Genomic DNA, 16,893 nt, shown 5'->3' with positions numbered 1-16,893 from the left:
CCACAACATGAATCCTTGAGGCCTGCAGCCCCACCCCGGTGGTGTGCACTCAGACTCCTTATGCCCATGCCCACACGAACACACGAGCTCTCCAAAGATTTCCCTTACACATTGGCATTACCCAGCAGCTGGTCCCAGTATTCCCTGTCCTCCCAGTCACCTCACAGAGATTTAAATTGTTCTCTAGTAGCTGGTCCAGGTTTACCATTAACTCATTTCCAGACCAAGGAATAGCTGTCTGGGACCACCTGGGAGCTCTAGCAGCTGACTCTCAGCTTAGTCTTTCCAGCATCCTGCCAGATTCACAGCTTTGCCAACTAAAGTCTCTTACCCTACTTACGCACCAACTAACTTGTTTTTGCTAGTGATTGATTACGCATGGATTTATACACCCATACAGCATGCGTGCATTCAGGTATTTCCAGCTCCTGCCACTTAGACCTCCACATGCACTGAACAGAAGCCTTTCACACAGGAGGGAAAAAAACCCAACACCCAAACCCAAAAAACAAAACAAACAAACAAAAAAAGCAAAGTTTGTAAGACAGGACAAACTGTGCTGATGACACCCAGGGCATGGCCAAACAAGTGCACTGTATACATGCAGCCAGCCTCTTCTGTGCCCTTTCCCCCACAGTTTTCCCATGCTTCTTCCTCTCCTTAATCACTCACTTTTCCTACCTTTGATCCTGCCCCTATGCATCCCATAAGTGTTGCACTATCCTGAAGTGCTCTTCCCCTGTATTCCATGCCCCACAGAGGGAGTAATTTCTTTAGTCTGCAGTGATCCAAAGAGCCCTTTCCATTAACTCTGTTGGACAGGATACATATCCATATACAACTGAGAGCTCTGGAGGACCTGGATTAGTATTCTTCTCTCCCCATCATTTCTCTCTTTTGTGCTCCTGGGTGTTTGTGGGCACAAGCTTTTAATCACATAATCAAAATCATAAGCAACCACTCAAAACCATGCATACAAGCCAGCAGGAACTCAGATAAGAAAAAAAAGAAAGCAAATACATGTTTCTTCTTTGCTCATCCTATAGGAAACCACAAGGCATTTACTGATCAGTTTGCAATGAGTCATTTAAGATTTCCCCAAAACTAGCAAGAGAACAAGAGTAGGTTTCAGGTTGTTGAATTCTAGAAACATTGATGGTCACCACAAAGGAATTTCACCTGCAGTGACAAAGACAGTACCATGCTTAAAACCATGAGCATCATGGGCAATTTCTGATTAGCAATAATTAAGGAAAAGCAAGCAAACTGACCACTTTATTCTAGTCTGATGCAAGTGGACTGTAACAACCTGCCACCCAGTGACACCATCAAGCAGACTACAATCTTGCTATACTGTAATGCAGTCGTCTTCAAGTGTGAGCTTCAGGCACAGAGAAATAGAAAACTAAACAGTCTGCAGAAGAGACCAAGAGACACAGAGAAAGGATATTTTAAGACTTATAATTTCTGAAAGCTAGGTGGAACAGCAACTACACATACTTTATCTATTGCTTAAGGAAGCAGTTCTCATGAGTAGTTGAACAAATACAGCAGACGTGTTAATGGAAAAAACCCCACATTTTATTGAATGCAAACAGTGGCTGGACAGTGTAGTTATTCAAAAAGGTTTGTTCAGTTGAGTTTCTAGTCCAGGAAATGGGGCTCAGTGCAGTTACACATAGAGCCAAACAGTACACTGCAATTATACTGTAGTTTTCACTGACAGCAGGGAACGAATCCCTGTTGGAATGGGAAGACATTCCTCACTCTGCTGAATCCTCATCCATGCACTGAAACGCCTCATCACCATGTGCTGCCTGTCCTTACAACAGTCTTTAATTGTAAACATGCATTCTTTGGACTGCTTTGCTACTCTGATGCCCAGCCTGGCTGTCCAGAAACCACACTGGGAAAGAACTCATTTTGGAGAGGGAAAAAGATTTTTTTAAAAAAAGTTTCCAAACTCAGGAACACAGCAGGATTCCAAAGACTGCCAGTTTAATCTGGCTAAGGAAAAAAAGTGACAAGAGAGTTAGCCATTTAAAATCCATTACAGACAGAAAAGCTGTAGTAGGTTAGCTTTATCCAGCAACAGTAACAGAGATTTCAAATATGTTCTTTCTCCACACTGTAACCCAGGAGCGAGGGAGAAAGCAGGGGGAAGACATCCTGATAATGAGGTGGCACAAGAAACAAATATAAAATTGAAGACAGAAGTGGTGCCAAGATGGAGACTTCTACCTTCTAAGGTCAAATCATCATTCTTAGCTCCAAGTAACAGAAGAACACTCAGACATTCCCAGCACCTGCCACCAGGTTGCTCTTGCTATTTCCACCAGGCAGTGGTGGAGATCTGCTCCTTCTCCTCCAGTCTTGAGGGAACAGAGATTGTGCACTCAGCTTGATCATAGCCCCCAGCCTGGAATACACTGTGGCTGGGAAGTGATAACAGGAGAAGAGGTTCTCTCTTGGTGGGTGTGCAGAGCAAAGTCTAGGAGCTGTGAATCCTACATGAGTAAAGAACTGCACTGGCATAGTATCCATTGGTAGCAATCTGCCTTGTCAGGCAGAAGGATAGGACAATGCGGGGAAGGAAAGAATGTTGAGTGCAGGGGTCTGTCTCCGAGCTCCTCAGCGTGCTGCTTTGGCACGAACAGTGTGGCATTTGATACACAGCACATGGCCATCCAGTGGGAAGCACCCATTCTCATCTGCTTCAATGGACAAGGGCTTCCCACAGTCCTAGACAGGGAAAGAAAAGAGGGAGGGTGCTCAGTGACAGCAAACAGCAGGGTAAATGTATTCAAAGATGTAAGAAATGCCCCATCCAACCAGGATAACGACTCACAGCCCACTGCTCTGTCTCTGATGGTGCAAATGGGAGATGGTATTTTGAGGGAAGAGCAAGTCCTGTAATCCCAGCATATTTCCCTAGTATATACAACTGCCATACTACAGATGTGATTGCTACGGCCCTGCAAAGTCCTTATTCATGGACCTATGAACATCTAATCTTTTCCTGAACCTGCTTCAGCAATGCTGCAAATTAATCCGAAATTAATCTTCAGTCAGGACAGACAGTAAAGATGCCCAGTTCTTAGTGATGAGCATGGGAGAGATGGGAGGAGTGAAGCCACCAGGCTTACCTCACACTTGTAACATTTCATGTGGAAATTTTTCTCCAATGCCACCACACGCACTGTCTCATCCTTTCCAGGCTCTGGCATGATAGGCTCACTACAGACTGAGCAGCGTGGAGCATATTTCCTGCAACACATAAAAAATATGGAGGAGACCATGACCTGGTGCATGGTGACATTCAGTGCAGGTTTCCCACTGCCATACTATAATATTAGCAGCAGAAGAACAAAATTCCAAAGAGTTAGGCAGGAAAAGACCTTAATTGCTATAATGTACATGCCAACCCATTTTTAACTTCACGTCCAAGAAATCATATATTGCAGCAAAATTAAACAAGTGTGAGGGAATCTGTTCTTTTTCAGACACCACATGCCCATGTTCTCTCTATACCTGTGGTAGTCATCCACACAGTGAGGCTGGTTGGCCTGGTCCACAATAAAAGAGGTGCCCTCGAGAGGGGTATGACACATCACACAGGTGAAGCACTGGGGATGGTATGAGTTGCCAGTGGCCTTCAGCATCCGGTCTGTGATGGTCTGTTTACAGACGCTGCACTTTTCCAAGGTCCCCTGAGCCCAAAGGAAACAAGACAGATTAATCCAATTCCCCATCTCCAGGAGCCTACACCACAGGCAGGTAAGATGGAAGGAGGAAGAGAAAGCAAAAGAGAGCAACCACAGCAAGCTCAGCTCTTGCCAGCAGCTTTCATCTCAGTGACTCACAGCATAGCATTCCTCACAAAAAGGCTTCTCATCCACATTGTAGAACTGCTGCCCCTGCAGCTGCTTCTCACATTTGAAGCAGGTAAAGCATTCCACATGGAAGAGGCAGTCCAGGGCTCTCACAGCTGGCTGGGTTCTTGATAGTGGCTTACGGCAGAAGCCACAGTGCTCTGTCAATGGAAGATGATAGGGATTAGGAGAGAGGAAAGCCCACCAGTCTTAACCCTGCTGCTGTCCATTGAGAAAACACACCAGAAGTGGAAGTCTCGGCTGGGGGTGGATGCTCCATATCCTTCATTAGTTTCTGGGTCAGTATCTCCAGCTCTTCTACCTCCTTCATGGTCAGACAGGAATTTCCCCTAGGTGGATCCGTACTGGAGCCTGTGGGTCTATGCTGCAGGAAGGAGAAACATTCTGTCCCAAAGGACACATACACACAGACTCTCTCCCACCCTGTCCCTAGTGAACCTACTTCTCTCACCTTTACTTCTCCTGTTTATAAAAAACAATCTGCCATCCGCTGTGCTTGCTTCTTTCCACCTTTACATGAAGTGCTATCCCTTTCCACCACGGAAATGTTTCTATTTGCATCACTCAGATGAGTAACAGCTTCCCATGGCCTGGCAGAGACCCTCCCTCCTCATCCTCTAACTTCATTCCCAGTGATGCCATGCCTGTCCAAAGACATTTCTACTTCTTACCAAGTCTTTTGCAGCAGCAGGTTGTTCTGTGGGACACAGCTTCTCCTTCATTTGGGGTCTTTCCCTCTGCTGGGCATAGGTGAAATTGGGAGGCTGTGGTCGAGAGGCAGGCTCTGGAGGTGAAGGGGCTGTGAACTGAGTCTGAAGGGAGGCAGGATATCTTGTAGAGTTTGAGTGGGTCATGGGAACATTGGCACCTGATTTGGACCCAGACTTGGGAGAGCCAGCAACTGAGGGTGGGGTGAATTTAGGGGTAGGCTGAACAGGAGGGAGAGAGGGAGGTGGAGGGACTGGTACAAGGGGTTCCTTGTGTTGCTGTGGGGCTGCCCATGGGCTTGGGGCAGGGGTCAAATCCACTCCAGGGGGCTTGAAGGGTAAGCTTCCACTCGGCTTTGGAGTGAACTTGGAAGGAAATGAAGGAGGAGCATCTCTGGGTGCAGATGGGATTTCCACATGTGGCTTTGGGACCAATGGCTTCTCCAGCAAACCTGTGGATCCTGAAGATACCTGCAGAGGGGAAGCAGAAGAGAGAAACAGGTAGTTATCAGCAAGGTGGAAGAGAAAGTATGCTGTCTCTAGTGGTATAGAGTCAGCAGCTATCCCAGACCCAAAATGTTAAAAGTTCCCACGCTGTTTCACATTTAGCAGTCCTGACAAGCTGCAAGAACTATACTTTCTGGTCCTTCATGTACACTTTCATGCTATGGCTTATCCAGACATTTAAATCTTCAGCAGCACCCTTCTCACTACCTCTGTTCAGCAAACCAAGCACCTCTCCTTCCACCTGCAACATTCTGAGAGCTCACCCGGGATTTGAAGGGATCATTCTTCTCCATGTCATCCAACATTACGGACAGTGAGTCAATCTCAAGATCAATGCTGCTCATCTTGCCACGTACCTATACCACCATCCATGAGGAAAGAGGGAGCAGAGTATGTTACAGGAAGCACCAAAAGATCTGGTGCATCCCCATACAATAGCAGATTAACATTTTCGGATTGTAGTACAGATCTGCTCCTTGCTTTGAGTGGGTAGCAAATTGGTGAATATAAACAGGGCACAGTCTCCAAGGTCTACAAAGAATGGGAATATGCACAGCCTAAAGAAACTCAGACAGATCTAGGTGGGAAAAGATCTGGAGGTTTCAAGTCCAACCCCCTGCTCACATCAGGGGTTACTCCCAAGCTAGTTCAGGCTGCACAGGGCCTTGTCCAGGTGATTCTGAACATCCCCAAGGATGCAGATTCCCCAGTCTCTCTGGGCACTTATGCCAGTGTTGAGCCACCTTTGGAGGGAAGCAGGTTTTTCTTCTGTCCAACAGGAATTTCCCCTGCCGCAACTTGTGTCCATTGACTCGCGTTCTCTTGTTTTTCCCCAGTAAGAAGAATCTGTCTTCTTTCCATCCCCCCTTTAGGTATTGGAGATTGCAGTTAGATCCCTGCCTGACAGTCTCTTCTGCAGGCTGAACAAACCCAGCTCTCACATCATGTGCTCCAACCCACAGTGATCACTATGTCCCTTTACTGGATTGCATCTAGTTTCATATTCCTCCTGGGTTATTATACTGGGAAGCCCAACTGGAAAGAGTCCTCCAAGACACAGCCTCACTAGCACTGAGGAGAGAGAAATAATCACTATCCACCTTGTCCTGCAGACTATACTCTCACAAATGCAGCCCAGCATATGGCTGGACATTATTGCCACAAGAGTGCATTGCTGTCTCACATTCAACTCACTGTCCACCAGGAATCCCATGTCCTTCATCTGCAGAACTGCTGACCCACATATATGCTGGTCCATAGGGTAATAGAATTTTTTTGCTTTCCCAGATCTCAGAGTTTCCTGATGCTGATCTCAAAGAATACTGAAAAGCTGTCCCAACCCACAGAACATCACAAAAAAACTCTACTTCCCTTGATCTCACTCACCTGTGGGTCAGGTACAATGCTCACAGGCCCTTCATCAAACATAGGTGGAGGAGGAGAAGGAAAAACTTCTTCTGGGGCTGGTGGAAAAGGCTCTTCAAATGGTGGTGGAGGTGGGGGAAAAGCACAGTTTGAGGAGAAACTTGCTTCTTCTCCAGGTGGCGGAGGGGGTGGCAGTGGCAGCTCTGTGGGGAAGAAGAATAAAACCAAATTTTGATTTCTTACCCTTACGCAGTAAAAACCCCAGGAGGGGTCTCAAAGATATTACATCAAGTTGTTCCCCAGTACCCAGGAGACCCCAGCACCCATCAAGGACAAAATGACCTCCACAGGCTGGCTTTCACCTTGTCCACAGCTATTTGCCACCGTAACAACTATCAACTTCCCTTAGTAGCTACTACAAACAGTCACTGGGTAGAGTTATTGTATAATTGGAAAACATGTCTTACTATGCCCCTTCCCACTTTTGCTCTCATTCTTTTGTCTCCAGTATTTGCCTCTCCTGCCAGTAACTAATTCAGATTGCTGAACAGAGAGCAGCATTAGGGGGAATGCCAGAGAACAACACAGGATCCTGAAGAGCCTTCATCATTACAGGAAAATAGGGTGACATGTCACAGCTAGCTAATAAACAGTATAAGAAACAAGTAAAAAATCAAGCAGGTCAGACCAACTATCCCTTAAACATATGAGCTTTATCTTTCTTTTAGGAGGTTAAGATATCCCCATGCATGATACAAATTAGGACATGAGGATTTTTTCAGAACAGGAAAAAATAGGCAAAAAAACCCCAAACAAGAGTGCCTCAATCTAGAAAAAAAAAAAAACAACAACCAAACAAAAAACCAACATTGCTTCCACCTATTCATATTTGCCACAGACCTGGAACAGGCCAGAAGAGACATTTTCTACTACAACATAGGAAAAAAAAAAAAAAAAAAAAAAAAAAAGTGAATCCCATTCACCACTTATAGGAGAAGTTGGTCTTATTCAAGCAGCAGAGAACACTTCAACATCCTAGTCTCAAACAACATTAGGGTGGAAAGACTGTGTTTTCCACTCCTGCTAGTTCATATGCAACTTTCAACAGCAGTAATTAAACTGTCTCATCTTTATGCCTAGATGTCAACAGACTTTACAAGGACTTCTCACCTGTAACCTAAGGGAGATGATACTGTCCTTTCAGAAAATGAAAGATGTAATCTTTTTACCCAATGGAATGCATAAACTGCATTGGTATGCATCACTGCATCCAAGCCTTCTTATGCCATGGTAATTCTGTATGGGGGGAAGCAATTCTAGGCTGGTATTTTTTTCTTTGAAACTACAGTTTGGGATCAGGTTTGTATACACTTGCCATTTCATTTATTGCAAGAATATTGCAGAAACTAAGCCCTGATCTGCTATCACATTGTGATCTGATACCACATTAGATGCACCAAAAGGCTGTTTTATGAATTGTTTATACAAAGAGGTTTTCCCAAAGTTACTATACCAGGTTTATAGAATGAGCAATATTAAATCTAACTTTCCTACAGTAATATTACCTTCGCCATCCTGTCACTTAAGACCAAGTCTCAATGCTATGGCTTTATGTTACACTTCTATTTGTTTGGGGAGTGTATAAGTGAGACAATGATTGAAGAGATGCATCAAAGAAAAATTATAGAAGTCACGTTTATTTCATGACTTTTTGTGGTTCATCTGTACTTCAGATGTTTTGCTAGCAGTCCTCACCCAATGGTGACACAGCAGCTTAAGCCGAATAGCTCTTTTGCTCATCTTTGTCAAATTGGTTCCCCCACAAAAAACTTTATAACACAGGGAGAAGGGGAACAAGCAACACCCAGTCCTCCACTCACACGGTACATTGGAAAATAATATCCAATATCCATCTGTCTACTTTTGTACTTCAGGTAATGTATTTGTGTCAGTTTGAGATCTCTGCGCAGACACATTCCTAATCCACAAAGCCTAAATGGGACCTTGTACTCCAGACACAAGATTACAGTCAATAATACACAAGAAAAAGGTGACCACAGTTAGCTGGTACAGTTCTAGGAGACAGAAGCACCAATGTGCTGAAGCCCTTGCGACTCCAGAAATAGAAAAAATGGCTTCATAATTTGTCTCCTCTGAGGACAGGAACCATCAGTTCAGCTGCTCACTAAATTAGCACACTGAGATAGATATCAACGGTTGTTGCACAATCTATGCTAGACAGAGAGAAAAAGAATATTAAAAAAGCAGTTAGCATTATCTGAACATTTGTGTACCAACTGAGGGGAACCCTGATAAGAGTCTTGGCATAATACGCAGCATCAAGCATTAGCAAAATACTGCTGGGCCCACAACAATCAGTTCCAAATAGGGATCCACACAACCAGTACTTTTCTGCTTCTTCAAGGACACAAAACCAACCAATCAACAACATAAAACCAACCAACCACAAAACAACAACAAAAAGTACACCACCACCACAGGAAATAAATATTAGAAAAAAAAAATAAAAAAGGAGAGAGGAAGAAAAAGAAAACCATGATAAAACAACTCACTCTATAAAAACACACCCAAACTACTAGGAGAAACTATAAAATTCTACAAGCTATACAAGCTCCAGCTCTCACTTCCTGTTTATGATTGCACACATCATTTTTTAATGCAATTATTTCTTCCTCCACACCTCCAGCTGGATGGAAGTTGAAGAGTCCATGAGAAGCATCTCTGCAGTAAGGGACAACCAACTTGAGCTTAGATAAATCAACAAGAAGAACAGCATGATTCATCATCATCATCATCAGGGTCGACTTGCCTGTAACATATGTGCTCTCAGACATGCTGGCCAGAAACTGATAGCAGTTACACAACTGTGCACTTAGGGAATACTACGAAAAAAATCCATCACGCTCCTCCAGCACCAGTGCAATGCAGGATTACCTTCCCAGTTCTTTTCCTAATGGAGATACTATTTTGAGATCCCTTTATAATAATTTTATCATCTCACTCCGAAACCCACCAGCCTCTGCAGAAAGCATATCCATCCCAGTTGCAGACCTCACACCCTGAAAATTTAGAAACACATATTCCAACCCACCATGCCAGCCCTCACCTACCTTCTGCTGGCAGGGACATGCACACTGGTGGAATCTCCCCCACCTTCCCTATCTGAGCACGCTGGGCACCAGCTCCAGGAGGTGGGGGCAGTGGCGACTCTGATGCACCCCCAGCCTTGAAGGGGTTCACCTTGGGTTTAGGGGCAACCACAGGTGCAAACTTCTTCTGCGGATTGTAGAAGGAAGGAGTAGAAATATTGATAGTGACTGTGGATGTCATGCGGACCCCTGGGGAACCCGGGGAGGCCATCTTCTCAGCACCTGGCAGAAGAGAAGAGAAAAGAAACCAACATGAAGTCAGCCTTGGGCTATACTGGAAATCAATAGAGAGGAACACATGAAACTGAGTGAATAGGAAGGGGACCTTGTACTAGTCTGGGGCTAAGGTGCCTGAGCAGAGCACTTCCAGGATGAGCCTAGGGAAAAGGAGGAAGAGACACTGCAGGCAGCTTGAATACGCCAGCACGCTTCACCATTCCAACCAGTACAGCATTGATTGCAAAGGGGTTCTTTCCACAAAGAAAACCAAGCCCTTTGCTGCACAAGAACCCTGCACACAGGCATGCTGGAGAGGACAGCATTGGGCCTCTGGAAGGAGCCTTATCCACCGCACACAGCAAGTCCCACACGCCCCGAGGCGGGTGCACCCACACACGCTCCCCCAGAACCGGAATCAGCGTTTCCTCTCCCCCACTTATCCGATAACGCCAGACAGTTCCTCTCGATCTCTCTCTGTGACAGCCCCAGTAATGTCCCCCTTCAACACACCCCAACCCTGACACACCCCCTGAATTTTTTATTTTTTTTTTTACCTCCAGGCCCCTGCATCCCGAAGGCGCCCAAGCAGCTGCGGCAGAAGTAGCAAAACCTGGCGGGGGAGGAATTCCCCGCTGTCACACTCCTGGGCTGAGCCCCCAGCCCTCCGGCTCTCGCCTCCGCTTTCTCCCTTTCGTGTCCCCGGCGAGGGAGACGGCGGCTCCCGCCACCCCTCACCGGCTGCGCCGGCGCCCGCTCCGCCCCCGCCAGGAAGCGCTGAGCCGACACCGGCAGCCGCTCCGCCGAGCTACGAGGGGCGCAGCGCGGGCTCCTGCGCAAGGGCAGCAGCCTGTGGGGTGGGAGCGGGGCAAGCACTCCGTCTGCAGCATGCGAAACCTCTTCTCCTCTCCCTCCTGCCCACCTCCGGGCTCGGACAGTCCCACCGGTCCGGCTGTTTCCGAAGCCGCAGGTCTCGTGATGAGAGTCACATCTCTAGGATCCCTTCAGGCCCGCAATCCAAGCCACGGATCTCACCCGTGCTAGAAATCTCCGTGCGAGCCTGGTGCTTTGTTGTAGAGACTGGCATGCCTATAGTCCTCCTAACACCCGAGTACAATAGCGTTTCCGCCAGCACAGGGGCTCTCTGCCAGCATTCCAAGTTGGCATGTTCAAATCGGTGCCCATCCACACTGCCGGCTTTTCTCACAGACAATAGCAGCTGCTGGGACAGACAGTCCTGGTGCCACAAACATTCACCCACCGCCAGTTCACCCGTGGCTGCTGATAAGACCTGCATGCCCCATTTTAAGCACTCCCACAATTCAGCGCAGTATGGCCAGATACAGTAAAGTGTAACAGCTTCTCCAGGTCACAAGTGAATGACCGCAGACAAACATTTAAGTCAATGCTGCTCCACTTTTTGTTCCCTTTTTGCAAAGCTTGTGAGTTGCGTGCACCTTGACAAAACTCTTCTGGGGCTTCTCCAAAGGAAGAAGAGGCTGCAACAGCAAGCAGCAGCCGCCAAAATGATGTGTTGAGCATCTCCCACATGATCCAGCATGGGAAAGGGCTAAGGCAGAAGATATCTAGCCAGGTCTGTTCTCAGTCCTTCAGACTTGTAAGGGCTAATAGACTTGCAAGCCACAAGGAACTGACCAAATTCCTCCAGTCTGCAGCTTCCCACTGTGTTTCAGAAGCTATTAAAAAGTGCCTTGAGCTCTACTGTTCACTGTGGTGTAATGAACCGCTTGGTAGCAGCTCTACCAGAACTGACAGCATTTTGAGCAGAACACCATGGTGACATCATTTCTGATCATGATCCATACCAGGGCTAGTCAACACAGAGACAACCTTGGGACATTGGCTGCTTCACAAAAAAGTGCTGGCTTTCCTACCAGCAGCTGCTATCTGCCTTAACCCAAAGCTGCCCATTTTCCAGTATGCCACGCCACCCTTAAATCCCTTTCTATTCAGAGCTGTCTTCATCCAGCAGCTGCCTCTGCTCATCCTCACTTACTGGTCCACCAGCACACAGCCCAGACAGGCTGAGAAAGGTTGGTCTTGCAGAGTCACACACACACCCCATGCCCTGCAGCACTGCCAACAGCCTCTAAGCCTTACCAGAAATACTCAGCTTATGTGAATCCTAGGCACTGTCTATGAGACCTAATGGAAGAGTGTGACACCAGCAGACCTAGACTCAAATCCTTCTCCTCCTCATTTTCTCTGACATTTTCCTGCCTACTGTAGCAGCATTTAAGACAACTCAAGTGGAACTATGAGGAAAGATGTCCCCCAAAGGATGCAGTCAGGATACTTAGTTGCCTTATATACCGTTTCTGTCCAACAGAGACCAAGGAGAAACAGAAGGACAAAACCAATTGACATCATCCCCAGCAGCTAGGTCACCTCCCAGAAAGTCTCACCGTGAGTATGCTACCTGTTATTCACCCAGATAGCTTTCAGTTCTTTGACCCCAAGACACCACTTCCAAAAAGCTCAGCTCTTTTCCTGGGCTAGTGAAAGGAGGAGGAACCTGAGGAGGCAGAGAGCCCAAGTGCTATTTTTCACTTCTGTGGGTAGGAATTGTTTAAGCTTCAGCCACACCAGGAGCCCCTGTAAAAGCTGCTCCAACGCTGTGGTCTGACATACATCTGTACTTCCCCTATTTGCCAGCTTCCTCCTAACCAAAAGGGGGTAAAAGAAGGGGAATAATATTAGACCAAACAAACAAACAAGGGAGGGGAGAGAAAGAGAGTTATGCTTATTTTCATCCTCTCACACAGACCCATTCTAGAAAGTTCTCCCAGCCCCCAGCCTGGCCCAAAGTTACAAAGCTTCAGAGAGAGCAAAGCCCTATCTGCTATGCAAGATGCACTGTAGAGCCTTAAAAGAACCGGACTAGGGGAGAAGGGCATTCAGAGCTGCAGACTTCTCCCACATATGCCGGGCTTGCCTCCTCCTTAAGTGGGGTGGTAAAAAAAAGAGAAAACTCCAAAAAGTTATGCAAACATATTCAAAAACTTTAGGAAGTTCTACCACTTCGCAAGACTTGTGTCTTCACTTTCTCAAGGAACTCCCAGAGAAGCAGAAACTCATAAAACAAACAAATTTAATGCACAAAGAACCCTAGATTCCTCTCTCTCAAGCACATCTGGAAAAAGGCTCCAGAGGTGTCTCACTCATCCGTACGCACACAAAAGAGAGCTTGTTCCGAGTCAAAGCAGGCAACTTTCCCTCTTCCCCACTGCTGAGGCCATACAGGAGCATTTCGCTGCCTCCATTTCACGGGAAGAAAACTCACCAGATCCACACACACGGGAACCTCCCTTAAGCAGAAGAGCAAGAAAAACCCAGAGACCACCACGGTAAATCAATCACAAAGAGCCCGTAGAGATGCGAGGAACCCTCCCGCCGGGCGCGGCAGGAAACCCGCACCTCTCGACACGGGCGCACACCTCCATCAGGGGCTACAAATAAAAAGGTTTTTTCGCTAAGCCAAGAGAAGAGACTCACCTCTGAGTCCGGAGCTCGGAAGAGCGAGAAATGCCACCCCCGGGGCTGGGGCCGGGCTCCTCTTCCCCCGCAGGGGCGCAGCCTCAGCCCGCCGGCCGGGAAAGGCAGCACAGGCGAAAGGTGGGGGAGCTGCTGAGCCCAAGCACTTCCTACAAACTCGCGAAAAAAGCCTCGCCCAGGCAAACTTGTTTGACCATAAAAGGAGAGAGGCTGCGCGAACAGCTGAGCTCACTTGCTGGGGAATGTGGCAATGAGGTAAGGGGAGGGGGGTTGGTAGAGAGGCTCACACCGTCTGGGGACGGGGCTTGCTGTGGCAGCGCCGGGAGCCCCGGGCTGAGGGCTTGTCTGCATCCCCTCCGGCTGTACGAGAGGCACAGGGGGTGGGCAGTGCTGTTATTTCTCCGCCTGCCAGCCATCACGAAGAAGAAATATTTGCTGGGGTTTTCCTCTAGCCCTCTGCCGAAGCCTCACCGAGGCCTCGCCCGGCTCCCGACCTGGCTGCCTTCTCCCTCCCTAACTTCAGAGCTGCCCCCAGCCCGTGGTTTCACTTCCAGTCGCTGAGCTGGAGCTCAGGAAGGTATTTAGAAGCTGTGGTGAGTCACGGCCCCCGCTGGCCTCTTCCTCGCACGAACCAGCTGCGAAAGCATCTGACTCACACTGCCCCAGTCTTCCAGAAGTTAAAGCAAGTATCAGATGACTCCACCGTGCAGAAAAGTGTCTTGTTCTCTCTGTACCGGCTGCGAGGCTAACACCAAACTGTTTTATACCTAATAGTAGCCATTTCAGTTACTTATTTGGTTGCCTATGCTGTGCATTAGTTTTATTTTTATCCCAGTGCTGGCTGTTCAGCCCTGCTCCAGACCAGGCATAGCCTGCCCAAGAAAAACAAAGCATGCCATTTTCAGCCCTGGTCTTTTCTCCTTTCTTCTAAGCTGCTCAGGGAGGAAGGATATCAATACAACAGAATTTCATGCTTTGTGCAATCATTGTACTTTGTCTTTGGAATTTGGCCTTAATACTGGGGTTAGTACCCCTACTGTTGCTAATGCCCTGGAGAATTATTGTATTGGGTAAGGACCAGGAGACCTAGGGCTTGTCTGTCCTTAAGACTTGCCTATCAAGATAGGTACCTTTCAGTACTGGTCATTTACTCACAGGTGGGTGAGTAAGCCACAAACCACACCACTGAGGCTTTCAGGTTTGCATTACTGCAGTGTTTACATTAGAGAGCTACCCAAAGAGGTTCCTCAAGGCTTAAGAAATCCAACATAAATAATTTAGTTTCACAAGCAAGATTTGTACAGAGGTAACATCTTTTATTTAACCAGCTGATAGTTGGACAAACTGGGCCTGATGTGAGGTTCTTCATTTTTGCATACCATATGAAAGTGTCACCCAAGCAATGAAAAGCGCTGAGCACCTCACTCCTTGCATAGCTGCAGCTGGTGAACAATCAATCTATAGCTGTGATTTTTTGAGGGATATACAGCTCTTGCATTGGTGCTAAATAATCCCACAGTCACTGCCACTTTTGTAGGCATAGCATCGGCCCCATTACTTTCCCTATGACACTTTTGATTCCTCCAAAAAGACTTATCTCCTTATGCTGGCAACCTTCCCTCATGCAATCCTTTGCTTGGTAGACATTTTTCTGCAGCAAATGGAAATCAGGGCCTTAAGCCATACACAGGTGTAGTCTGTCTCAAGTAACTGAAGCAAAATATTAGTCCTGAATAGGTGCTTATCTGGGTATAGAGATGGATCAGCAGGTATACGCAGCTTGTTGTCCCAAACGACACATTTGACCTTGCCATTCCTCAAATTAGCAGCAGTCCTCTGCATGTATCACTTCAGCTCTCCCATGGCATGAAAGAAGTGATCTGGTATTTTGGAGTATATTGTGAGTGAATGCTACTTTGCACCATGGGTTAAATGACAACCCACTACAAAGCAGACGTTGGAGAGATTTAGAATATGCAGTTGTAGCTGGGCTCTTCTTTGAGACGAAGCAAGCCTTTTGACAGCCCACTGGCTGTCAAATCAAAGCTTTAGAAATTCTTAGAGCTGAAGGAACACAATCCAGAGACACTAAGTTTTCATGGAGACAGATACAAAGAACCTCCACTGGTAATTCAGACATGTCATGCAATGAGTAGCTAAAGAATAGTGTCATCCAGAAGTGATGTGGCAAATTCATGTACCGCACCAAAATGATGAATATGCTAGCAGTAGTTAGGTGTCTATATAATGAAAATAAAAATAGCTGCAGTAGAGAAAAATTAAGTCTTTAAATGCAAAAGGAAGGATTAGTTACAAGAGCACTAGGAGGGGATTAAACTTGCTGGGCAGAAAAATCTTAGGTTCAAGATGGTTTAGGTAGGTGTAGATGGCAATCTTTGTGTTAACAATAGGTTTAAGGTCAGAGGAAAGCAATCTGGATGCTGGACAAAATGCTTTAATTTTGTTCATGGTGTAAGATGTCTGCATCTTTAAAATTTTCATCCACATCAGTAAATCATTTAATGCCATTTTATCTCACTGTTAGTAATTAGTGATGCCACCTAGAAGTCCACGTTTTCCCTAAGCTATTAGAAGTTCTGACTCATATCTGTGTTGCATCTGATATTTCTTTAATCATGAAACTTCTCTTTAGTCTGACCATATTTTATTGATTGATGCTAAACTGCTACTCATAAGCTTACCTTGTGTTGCATTAAATGCTTTGTCTGGGCCTACTGAAACAACTGGGAATATATAATGGGTACACTTTGGACCTCAGGCCAAGATGTACAGATGAGGTTAGGTCCACACTGCCCAGGACAGGGCCACCTGCAGCAAATTGTCTGCATCTGTACAGAACAGCAGATGTAATGCACCCTGGTGGGAGCTCTCCTAGAATTAGTTGTGCTTCCACAGTACAGCCCGCTCCTAGTGTGCTCCCTACTCCCTCATGCAGGGTGTTCTCCATGTAAAAGTCTACATCTGGCATAGGTTGACACCTGCTATGGCTCTGCTCTCATTACTTGTGGAGACCATAACATATCCAGAGCTGCCTTTCTCCTGAATAAAAACCAATTTCAAGTTGGAGTGCCTCGATCCCATTGCAGGATTCATGTTGACAGCCGCATGCTCAACACAGAAAGCTGCACTGGGGACTCTTCTTGAGCCTAATCATCCTCCTGTATCTGTGAAACTAGCATGCAGTCAGGAATGCCATTTGCAAAGATCATGAATTCACCTGGAGGATTCCCTGAATAACAAACTACCCAGAATAGAGTGCCTCCAGGAGGATCTGCTCCACGATTTTACCAGACATGGAGGTAAGACTGACTGCCCTGTAATCCCCTGGTTCATCGTTCTTTTCCTTTTTGAAAGTAGGGGTTGTCCTAACTGTCTGCCAAAAAAATAGATCTGTTAACCTATTAATTAAAGAGTTCCTATGTGTGGTGCAAACCTCTTTTCACCAAGCACCATGCTCTTGTGGTGTAAGTCTCCATCACTTTATTATATAGTGTAGTC

General features: G+C 46.6%; 2 protein-coding genes across 9 annotated transcripts in view; one reads left to right on the top strand and one right to left on the bottom strand.

Moving 5' to 3' along the window:
* Positions 1 to 1,559: 1,559 nt before the first annotated feature.
* Positions 1,560 to 13,502, bottom strand: ZYX (zyxin). Of its 8 annotated transcripts, none has more exons than XM_071762989.1 (10): positions 13,375 to 13,502; positions 9,604 to 9,864; positions 6,494 to 6,675; positions 5,371 to 5,463; positions 4,565 to 5,071; positions 4,116 to 4,257; positions 3,864 to 4,033; positions 3,532 to 3,710; positions 3,147 to 3,267; positions 1,560 to 2,742 (listed from the first exon to the last, which is right to left on the bottom strand). In XM_071762989.1, exons 2-10 carry the CDS (start codon positions 9,851 to 9,853, stop codon positions 2,632 to 2,634), a joined length of 1,755 nt encoding a protein of 584 aa, XP_071619090.1. In that variant the 5' UTR covers positions 9,854 to 9,864; positions 13,375 to 13,502; the 3' UTR covers positions 1,560 to 2,631. The 8 variants fall into 8 exon arrangements, with proteins under 8 accessions (XP_071619090.1, XP_071619111.1, XP_071619095.1 ...); XM_071763010.1 differs by lacking the exon at positions 13,375 to 13,502 and adding an exon at positions 13,163 to 13,296; XM_071762994.1 differs by lacking the exon at positions 13,375 to 13,502 and adding an exon at positions 13,055 to 13,188.
* Positions 13,499 to 16,893, top strand: part of FAM131B (family with sequence similarity 131 member B) — a 48,819-nt gene continuing 45,424 nt past the window's right edge. The window contains exon 1 of the mRNA XM_071763084.1: positions 13,499 to 13,629. The gene's annotated coding sequence lies outside the window, so the exon portion shown is untranslated. The remainder of the gene's footprint in view (positions 13,630 to 16,893) is intronic.

This window comes from Heliangelus exortis, chromosome 1 (genome assembly GCF_036169615.1).
Source record: "Heliangelus exortis chromosome 1, bHelExo1.hap1, whole genome shotgun sequence".
Classification (NCBI taxonomy): Eukaryota; Metazoa; Chordata; class Aves; order Apodiformes; family Trochilidae; genus Heliangelus; species Heliangelus exortis.
This window is presented reverse-complemented; position numbering and strand designations above follow the sequence as displayed.

What these genes read in the sequence shown, in the direction of transcription:
- ZYX (XM_071762980.1), bottom strand. An exon ending in AGCCGAGACTTCCACTTCTG is followed by an intron (nt 4,034 to 4,115) that starts GTGTGTTTTCTC and finishes TTCCATTGACAG; the next exon opens with AGCACTGTGGCTTCTGCCGT. An exon ending in TTTGTGAGGAATGCTATGCT is followed by an intron (nt 3,711 to 3,863) that starts GTGAGTCACTGA and finishes CTTTGGGCTCAG; the next exon opens with GGGACCTTGGAAAAGTGCAG.